We start from the raw sequence: 10,673 nt of genomic DNA, 5'->3' as shown, positions 1-10,673 counted from the left end.
TGTTTTTTTTTTTTGTTGTTCGTTTGGTTGTTGTTGAGGAGAGAACAGAGGCACAGTGTGGGAGAGCAAGTCATCACACAGTCAGGGGGCACAGAGTCTGGATTATGCCCAGGTGATCTGGCAGCAAAGCTCACAGCCACCTTACCATTCTCTTTTGGCATTGGTGACCAGAATAAGTGTGAGGCTCTAGCAGGAGCAAGGATGTCACATCATGGTACCTTGCTACCTTCAGGGCTGAACATAAGACAGGCACTCAACCAAGGGAAATTCTGTGAAACTTCTGGACTCTGCAAAAGAATCAGGATGGCTCAGTGGTTAGGGTGCTTGCTGTGAAAGGACAAGGACCTGAGTTTGACCTCCAGAACCTATGTATAAAGCTGGGCAGAGTGGTGTAGTTCCACACAGTGCACTGTAATCCTAGTACTGGGAAGGCAGAGGCAGGAGCATCTCTGTGGCTTGTTGGCCAGGTCTTGATGTAACATTGATGTGAGCACCAAGATTAGTGAGAGACCCTGCCTCCAAAAATAAGGTGAAGAGTGACAAAGGAAGTACACACATGCCTATGACACACACACACACACACACACACACACACACACGCATACACACATACATACACATGTATACACACATATATACATATACACACATGCACACACATACACACCATATACATATACACATCATACACACATATACACATATGCACACTCACCTGCACACACATGTACATGCACACATATGCATACATATGCATACACACACGCACACACACATACACACATGTACACACACACTCACACACACTCATGCACACACATACGCACGCACGCACGTACACACAATGGGGTCAGACAGGCCCATCGTGTTCCTGTTATAGGTCTCCAGCAGTAGCAGGAGTACTTATTGGCCTGCTCTCTTCCCATAGTCTTCCATGTGACTGCTATATGCTGCTCTGGAACCCTGAAGGATGCACAGCTACACATCTCTCTTCATCTTTTGGCCATGGCACTCTCTCAGCAAACTGGCACGTCCTAAGAGCACAGCCCTGTCTCGCCTGTCAGTCTAAAGGATGTAACAACTGGGTTTCCCATCTGATGGGGGCATCACCAGGGCAGGTTTTGGCTTTCTGTTTACCATGGCAGCTCCCAGTGGGCAGCGGCTGCACTTTTCCTAGCCTTCACAGGAACTTCTGTCCCAGGCTCCCATCTCAGCCCGCAGTGACCACCAGGTATGGGCAGGGTGAGTTTAGAGAGTGACAATCAACGGTGAGGGAGTTTTGATCTTAGCTACTGAGAGGGCTGAGTCTTGGGCCTGTTGTCAAGGTCAGCCAGACGCCAGACTGTAGGATATAGGTCAGCCCCTCATCAGCAGGGCTGATTTATGGTGCCCTTGACAGCCTAATATCTTCAAATTACCTCACACAATGGAGAGAGGCTGGGCTGCTGACGGGCACTCACCATGGGACGCAGAGCCTGGGGCTTCTCTGCTGCTCCCATGTCCTAGACCTTCTCTGAGTCTATGGGGGGAAGCTGGCACAGAGTGAGGACACACCCAGGCGTGCCATCTTCAACAGGGGGTATAAGTAGGCAGCTCCGGGGATGGCTCAGTACCCAGCAACCCTGAGACCGCTTCCTGCCTACAGACTCCGGCAGGCAGCACCATGAGTTGCAGACAGATCTCCACATCTTTCTGGAGCAGCAGTAGTAGCTGTGGAGGAGGAGGCGGCAGAGGGGGCAGCGGAGGCAGCATGCGGTCTTCTTTCAGTCGCTCCTCCAGGGCTGGTGCAGGAGGAGGTCGCTTTAGCTCTTCCAGTGGCTTTGGTGGGGGTGGCTTTTCGGCCTGTGGCAGTGGAGGTGGTGGCAGTTTTGGCTCTAGCTATGGTGGAGGGTATGGAGGGGGTTTTAGTACAGGGAGTTACGGTGGTATGTTTGGCGGTGGCTCTGGAGGTGGCTTTGGTGGTGGCTCTGGAGGTGGCTTTGGTGGTGGCTCTGGGGGTGGCTTTGGTGGTGGCTCTGGAGGTGGCTTTGGTGGTGGCTCTGGGGGTGGCTTTGGAGGCGGCGGTGAAGGCAGTATTCTGAACACCAATGAGAAAGTCGTCATGCAGAACCTCAATTCCCGCCTGGCCTCTTACATGGATAAAGTACAGGAACTGGAGGAGAGCAACACCACCCTGGAGAAGCAGATCCAGGAATGGTATTCAAAGAAGGGGCACAGAATCTTCCAGAAGGACTACTCTCATTACTATAACACTATCGAAGACCTGAAGGACAGAGTATGTATGAGAGTCAAGTCTCTGTCTCTCCGTCTCCCTCCCTTCCTCCCTCTATCCCTCTCTCCCTGCTTCCCTCCCCTCTTCAACCTCTCTCACAGAAAGGTGAGATTCTAGAGTCCAAGCAAAGACCTACCAGAGAACCATCTTTTAGAAACTACACTTTCATCTGAAGCGGACTTTCTTTTGGTTTCTAAGGTCTTAGGGGCTTGGATTTGAACTCTGATATTTCATTCTGAGTTTGGCCATAGCAGGGAGGAAGCCTGGATTAATACTAGCAAGGCTAGTACCTAACTGTAGCTTTCTTTTGACCTGGGTTCAAGTTAGTCTTATTCTTTCTCTTGGGCTGGTCGCTTAAATCTTCTGAGGTATCTCGGACTCAGGTATGCAGGGTGGTTGATCAAGTGATAGAGAGACTCTCTGGTTGTGAGGATGATACCCATCCACTCACCCATCCATCCATCTACCTGCAATCCTCTTATTTATCTGCTAATGTAAGTGGGTGGCTACCCTCTGTGTGGCACTGAGCCATCACGGTGATATCCCACATCCAGCTTCCGCAGCAAAGGAGTCCACAGTTGGGTTCCTTACTGTTCTCACTCATCCCTCCTGCTTTGACACCTTTGTATTTATGAATGTTCTGTTTCTCCAACTGCAGATTTCTTCCATCCATTTATTCACATGCAATCTTAGCCACCCTTCAGGACCTAGTTCAATTGTCATCTCCTTCCCAAGGTCTTTCCTGGTTTTCCAGGATAGCCAAAGCCATCTTTCCTCTTCATGACTCTCTTGAAATTGGACTTGGAGGTCAACGGTGGGTTCCTTGGGATTTGTCTTAGACCTTACACTGCCTTTGCAGCAGATGTTGAAATGTTTGCTGAATGAGTGAAGGCAACACTGGGCACGTCTGCTGAAGGCTGTGTGGGTGCCGTGTAGCATACAAGCTGATGTTAGAACTCCTCTTGTTTCCTGAATACCTTTGATGGGATTCTCCCCTCTGCTGGCTACGTCTGGTCTCTTCCTCTCTCTGAAGTTGGTCATGTCAGGGGAGCATGGGCTAATTATGCAAACTTGCCTTTCAGATTGTGGATCTCACAGTGAGGAACAACAAAATACTCGTGGACACGGACAATACTCGCATGACTCTGGATGACTTCAGGGTTAAGTGAGTCCTTTCCCCTATGCTATTGTCATCCCCTCCCCCACCCAATTTTCAGAGCTCTGGAGGTCCTAGTAGGATCTGGTGCCCTCTTGATCACTCTGTACCCATGGCTTGCCTGCAGGCTTGAGATGGAGCAGAGTCTGCGCCATGGGGTGGAAGGCGATATTAATGGCCTGCAGAAGGTGTTGGATAGTCTGAATATGGAGAAATCTGATCTGGAGATACTGCTTGATAATTTGGAGGATGAGATAAAGGCCCTTAAGAAGAACCACAGGGAGGTAGGTTATTGGTATTGTGGCTTGGTGGGTATAGAACAGGGAGGAATAGAACGACAGAGATCCTAGGGGGTGCTGTGGAGCATGGACTGAGAGAGAAAGCCCTCTTCTTCACTCTTGAAGGGGACACTTCTAGCTCCTCACAGGTGGCCTGCAATGGTAGCTGTGCTTTGATTTCACAAGGATGTTCCTCTTTTGCATTCTGAGTGGACTTGGCAGGAGAGGGTTGAAAGATGGCAAGAAGGGTCCCACTTCTAACCTCATGTCCTCTTCTTCCTTGCAGGAGATGAGCCAGCTGACAGGCCAGAATGATGGAGATGTTAATGTGGAGATAAATGTTGCTCCTAGCACAGATCTCACCCAGGTCCTCAATGAAATGCGTGAGGAATACGAACAGCTCATTTCCAAGAACCGCCAGGACATTGAACAACACTATGAGTCCAAGGTGAGCAGAGCTGGCTTCCTGTTCAGTTTCCTAACCCACCTTTCAGATATCCTTTCATTCCCTACCCCTTTCATCATCCTTCTGCCTCTTCATCTCTTAGCATAGCTCTATCTATCTTTTCATCCTCCAATGGATGCTGTGCATCCTTCTTCATTTACCACAGAGACACAACTGTGGAGTGGTACCAGTTGTAGGTGAAGATCTAGTGTCTCAGAGGTGATCCAAATAATATGGCCACCCTTGAGGAGCTCATAGTTTATTAATGTGTGTTGTCCAGGGAGTGGGCAACTCACTATAGTCCTGTGTGATATAAAACTCTAGTAGAGAAATCTAGCATTTTCTGCAGTGTACTGAGTTCCATGCCTGCTCCCTTCTTCTCTGGTCTCCAAAGCTTGGAATAAAGTGTGATAGATAAAGGCATGCCATTCTGCATGTAAATAAGAAAATAAGACTACAAAGGGGGTTAGAGACAAGAATGAAAGGCCTTGAAACCTTACTGAAAGGGAATATGGTGTCTGGAGAACTGGTCAACCTGGTCAGTGGGGCCTGGAACTCGGTAGTATATCCTTGGCTTGGTCTTAGCCTTGGTTCTAAAGGTGAAGAGCCCGGTGAGTGAGTCACAGTCTCTTCCACAGATGTTTTTGATTTTGTCTGTCCCTAACTGAGACTTTGGTTTGCAGATGACCCAGATTGAGCAGCAAGTGACAAATAGTGGCCAAGAGATGGAGAGCAACATGAAGCAAGTGTCTCAGCTCCAGCACACTATCCAGGAGCTGAATGTCGAGCTGCAGACTCAGCTTACCACGGTTGGTAGTCCTGCTCCAGATTCACTGTCAGGACAGGGCCCAGAAAGAACCTTTAGGAGGGGCAAGGAGTGGGACATCCTCCTGAAGTTTCCTTTTGCTTCCTAGAAATCAGCCCTGGAGAAGGCTTTGGAAGACACGAAGAACCGGTACTGTGGTCAGCTGCAGCAGATCCAGGAACAGATCAGTGAAGTGGAGGCCCAGCTTGCTGAGGTCCGGGCAGAAACTGAATGCCAGAACCAGGAATATGGCATTCTGCTTAGCATCAAGACACGTCTGGAGAAAGAAATTGAGACTTACCGAAGTCTCCTTGAAGGCGGCCAGCAAGACTTGTAGGTCCTCGGGAGTCCTGTAGATTCTACAGCGTAGATCTCAGAGGAGTCCCCTTAGGCTTCTGATACCATTTCTAGCCTTCTTGAATAGAAGCATCTAGAAAAGTTCTTGTATGTAAGGAGTCTGATGGGTTGAGGGTTTCATCTGTATGGGTGTGTTTGGGGGGAACCTTTTGAGGCTTTTGAGCTTTGGAAAGGAGAATGGTAACATTGAAAGGGGATACCTTCTGCTCCAGGGAAAGGAAGGCTCCTTTCTTCCCAGCTAGGATGCCTCACTTCACACTTAAGTCTTGATTCTGTCCAGGTTCATCCTTGTATATGTATCTCTGTGTTTTCCTTTATCCTCAGTGAATCTTCTGGAGCTGGACAAATTGGCTTTGGAAGTGGCAAAGGAAGACAAAGAGGAAGTGGTGGCAGTTATGGAGGAGGAAGTGGTGGCAACTATGGAGGAGGGAGTGGGGGTAGCTATGGAGGAGGAAGTGGAGGCAGCTATGGAGGAGGAAGTGGAGACAGCTATGGAGGAGGAAGTGGGGGCAGCTATGGAGGAGGAAGCAGTGGCAGCCATGGTGGAAAAAGCGGAGGCAGCCATGGAGGAGGAAGTAGGGGCAGCCATGGAGGAGGAAGTGGGGGCAGCTATGGAGGAGAAAGTGGGGGCAGCTATGGAGGAGGAAGTGGGGGCAGCCACAGTGGAAAAGGTGGAGGTAGTTATGGAGGAGGAAGCAGCTCTGGGGGAGGAAGTGGAGGCAGCTATGGAGGAGGAAGTGGGGGCAGCCATGGTGGAAAAAGTGGGGGTAGCCATGGAGGAGGAAGTGGAGGCAGCTATGGTGGAGGAAGTGGTTCTGGAGGAGGAAGTGGGGGCAGCCATGGTGGCAAAAGTGGGGGTAGCCATGGAGGAGGAAGTGGAGGCAGCTATGGTGGAGGAAGCAGTTCTGGGGGAGGAAGTGGAGGCAGCTATGGAGGAGGAAGTGGTGGAGGAAATAGAAGGCCATCTCAGTCCCAGTCCTCCTCAAAATCTGCCGACTGCGATGATGACTCGCAAGGTAAGGGATTGCTGAATCCACAGCCTCATGAACATGAGGCAACTATCCTTTTCTGTGTATCTTTGGACATCTTGGCAGGACTATGTGTTCTGAACAGAATGGATTTTTAGAAAAGTCTTTCGAGTCGTATAGACCCGCACTTGGTTCTAAGTTGACCAGTGGATGAAGTTAAATCTGCACATGATCTGAGTCTCAGCAGTTAGAGGAGATGGGTTGAAAACTGAACTGTCATGCACATTTCTATTGTAGCCCATTGGTAGGTTTTACTTATGGACAATGAGGTTCAGAAGGAGTAAATTGTTTCCTCATGATCATGTAATTTCCAAATGATGGGCTCAGCCCTGTGGGGCTCCATGGTCAGTGCCTTCAGCCATTATTAGGTAAGGCCTAGATTAGTAACAGCACAGGGAAAAGAGACACAGGGGTCAGTGATAGTTAGTGCAAACTGTGGGAAGGAGGGTGTGTCTCAGGTGCCATCACCTGCCTCTAAGAAGGACTCATGCAGGGGAGGTGGTCTCTACACCATGAAATAATTTCTATTTACAAATTGAACTTAATGCAGTAAAAATTAAAAATCTGGGTTGGAGACATGCTCAGCTGTTAAGGGCACTTGTTGCTTTTGTAGAGGGCCTGGGTTCAATTCTCAGCGTCCATTGTAATTCACAACCATCCATAACTCCAGTTCCAGGGCATCCCATGCCTTTTTCTGATGTCTGAGAGCCCCAGGCACATAGACATGGAGGCAGAAAATGCCCATGTAAATAGATAAATAAAGCCACTGCCTTCTAAGCTATGGTTTCATCTTTTTTTAAAAAATTCAATATGAAGTTATAGTAAGTGGGTGGATAACAACGCTGTAATATGCAGCTCCAGGAATCCTTTTTGAATCAGGGAACTGTTCATTTAGAAGGTATCGTATGGATTTTGAATGTCCAGTTGCTCTGCAGGGGCATGGGTGTGAATCTAGGAATGAGGTTGGTGCTATCTTTGTCTGGGTAGGCAAATAATTTACTGCCAATGCTGTGGGGTGATGAAGGGTCCAGTCCATGGGCTCTCCAAACTCAGGGTTGTTACAGGAGAGATGGGGAACTAGGTGGGGCCACAGGCTTCATGATGACGGTGCTCTGATCTCAGGTTCCTCCAGCTCTATGAGATCTAGGTTTCTTGCTCCCAATTTCTTCTTCAAGTCACCACCCTAAGTCTTTCTTCTTACTGTTCTCTCCTTTCTGCCCCACCACAGACCACAAGATTCGATACTAGACCCCTGATTCACTTTCTCCACCCGACCCCAGTGGAGACTGCCCCAGGAGAGCAGAACCTACATGAAGCATTCTTACTGCATCCTGACATCAAGACTAGCTGGCAACAAGCTGGGGTAATCGTTTGGAACTGGATGGAGTTGGCATTGTGCCTCTGGACATCTAATGGCTCTGTTCCTTGCTGGGGAGGCTTCAGGGCTGGGGAGAACTTGATTCTTCCTTGCGTCCTGGGGGTGACCCCACTCCCTTCCTTGTCCTGACTTCCTAATAAAGCTTTCCTATTGCAAATTAAACTTGGATTCTGAGGTGTTTGTACCCTGAGATGAAGTAGCGTGATGTTTGATGTTGGTTGTGAACTTGATTGAGTTGCGACTCTCTTGGGAGATAGTAGTGCTCATTTGGGTGTGTCCGTGAGCATATCTCCAGAGATAATTAACTAAGGGGATGAAGATCCATGCTGAACAGGAGTGAGCCCGTGCAGGCTGAGACCATGGACCAAATTAAAAAAAGGGAGATGACCAACTGTCACATAGTCTGTCCCCTTACCACACCTTTATGCCATGATTTGAGCTCCTACATTCTCCCTAAACTTTCCCTTTTTAATGCTTCCTTTTCTTTGTTTTTCTTATAGATTCATTAACTGCTTTTATTTATTTATGTGTGTGTGTGTGTGTGTGTGTGTGTGTGTGTGTGTGTATGAATTCATGTGTACCATGTGCCTATAGGTACTTGTGGAGACCAGAGGGTGTCAGATCCTCTGGAACTGGAATTGTGGTGGTGGATTGCCACCAGATGTAGGTGCTGAGAACTGAATCGAGGCCTGATGCTAAAGTAGCAAGCATCCCTAACCACTGAGCAATCTCTCCAGCCCCTTGTTCTCATGTTGTCCTCCTGGAGATTAAATCTATTTTGCTCCTGTTAACCAAGCACTCTAGCACTGAGTCACACCCCCAGCTCTCTGGAGCCCAGCAGGCCTTGAACTTATGACCTTGCTTCAGCGTCCTGAGTGGCTGGGATTTACAGGTGCAGGGAGACTGGCCTTAAGTTCCTTATATTAGGCATCAACAGAGGTTCAGAGAGAACTAACTGAATTTATTTTTGAAAAGAGTTGGTTAATTTTTCTGTCATTTAACTTGTGTTAAGAATAAACTCAGCTGGGCAGTGGTGGCTCATGCCTTTAATCCCAGCACTTGGGAGGCAAAGGCAGGTGGATTTCTGAGTTCGAGGCCAGCCTGGTCTACAGAGTGAGTTCCAGGACAGCTAGGGCTACACAGAGAAACCCTTGTCTTGAAAAAACAAAACAAAACAAAACAAAACAAAACAACAACAACAACAAAACCAATAAAGCAACTCACAATGAAGTTCTTTAACTCTTTAGATGGCACGGTGTTAGATGGACGCCTAACATGCTCTCCCCATGACCCTTGGCCTTGGGCACCCATACTCTCTCCTGTTTAAACGTGAGCTTCTGAGGTGCTGAGGTTTCTCTAGCTGAGACTTTGCCCATCTGACCAGGTTTTCTGTGTGTTTGGATGTCTGTCTTTCTGTCTCCTCTTCATTCCCTTGATGCCCCAGGCACATCTGTCAAGGATCTAGCTGTTTCCACCCCTCCGGTGCTGGAATTACAAATGTGGGCTGCCATGCCAAGATGGAGACAGAATTTTGATGGTCATACTTCTGAGGCAAAAAATTTATTGACTGAACTATTTCCCCAGTCCAGTGCTCAACCGTTTGATATCACAGATTGACTTCATCATCAATAAAGTTTATTCTAGAGAGCTAAAGAATTAAGTCACAAATAAAAAGGGGCCAAAATTATCTCATGTTTTTAGGGAGTTTACAGTTTTGTATTGAGCCATATCTATTGCTATCCTGGGGTGCATGTAGCCTGTGGGTCACATTTGGACACACCACACCAAGGTTTAAGACAACATTTGCCCCAGGAATGCACAGTTTTGACAAGCCTCAGCAAGGACAGCTCCTTTCAGTTCCCTTGATGTCTCTGTCCCAGGCTGGAGGCATCGAAATCCTTTCTAGCTTCCGTGTCCCTAGATGGGCTCGCTAGAAGTACTTTGTCTCTATGGAGATTCTCCACGGGTTCCCTCCAGTAGGGTAGTTTGAAGGACAGCCAAAACTACTTTTGTGGTGGCTCTCAGATCTGAAGACTTTATCTGAAGTCAGAGAGGGTCTGCTTCATCGCAGCGTCTGCGCCTGGAAGTCAGACATGCTAATCTCACTGTGGTCTCAGGCCTGCCTGATTCAAGGGGATCCTGAATAGACCTTATGTTAGATGGACACCTAAGATGTCTCCATGATCCTTGACTTTGAGGTACCCATAATTCCTCCTACTTAAACATGAGCCTACCTAATGTTCAGACTTTGTTAACTAAGATGTTAAAGATATTGATCTTTTGAAATGGAGATTCTTAAGGTGCTTCTGTCTGAACACAAACAGGGAGACTCCTGGAGAGGTGGTTCAGTGGCTAAAGGCTTTTACCCGAAAGCTTTGTGACTCCAGTTTGATCTTTTACCTGAAAGCTTCAGTTTGATCCCTGAAACTCACATGGTAGGAGGAGAGAAGTGATTCAGTTATCTTCTGACTTCTATACATGCACTGAGACACATGTGTCCATGCATACACACACTACACACACACACACACACACACATACACACACACCCTATAATAAACCATTTCCTGTATAGTCATAGAAGTTAGAATTGAAGAATAAAACTTTTAAAAATTCTTTATGATATTTGCTAATTGTGTGTGTGTGTGTGTGTCTGTGGCCACAACATGTGTGTAGAGGTCAGAGAACACCTTGGAAGAGTTGATTCTCTCCATCCACCGTGTGGGTCCCAGGAATCAGACTCAGGTGGTCAGGATTGGAGGCAAACATCACTACCCACTGAGCCATCTTGCCGGCCCTAAATCATGAGATTTCAGTGGCGGTTGAAGATCAAAGGGGTTATATGGTGAGGACTTTGGAAGGTGTCCTGCAGAAGGCCCTCTCCAGAAAGGGAATTTCAGGCTTCTAGCTGACATCTTCCAAAAGCAACAAAGCATTTGGAAGCAGATTTTACT

General features: G+C 47.8%; 1 protein-coding gene across 1 annotated transcript; it reads left to right on the top strand.

Moving 5' to 3' along the window:
• The first annotated feature begins 1,663 nt into the window (after nt 1-1,663).
• On the top strand, nt 1,664-7,661 carry Krt9 (keratin 9). The gene is made up of 8 exons (XM_031352882.1): nt 1,664-2,275; nt 3,355-3,437; nt 3,556-3,712; nt 3,993-4,154; nt 4,835-4,960; nt 5,066-5,289; nt 5,638-6,329; nt 7,570-7,661. Exons 1-8 carry the CDS (start codon nt 1,664-1,666, stop codon nt 7,587-7,589), a joined length of 2,076 nt encoding a protein of 691 aa, XP_031208742.1. The 3' UTR covers nt 7,590-7,661.
• Nucleotides 7,662-10,673: the final 3,012 nt, after the last annotated feature.

This window comes from Mastomys coucha, unplaced genomic scaffold, assembly GCF_008632895.1.
Source record: "Mastomys coucha isolate ucsf_1 unplaced genomic scaffold, UCSF_Mcou_1 pScaffold5, whole genome shotgun sequence".
In the NCBI taxonomy this organism is placed as follows: domain Eukaryota; kingdom Metazoa; phylum Chordata; class Mammalia; order Rodentia; family Muridae; genus Mastomys; species Mastomys coucha.
Note: the sequence above shows the minus strand (reverse complement) of the source record. Positions and strands in the feature narration are given on the sequence as shown.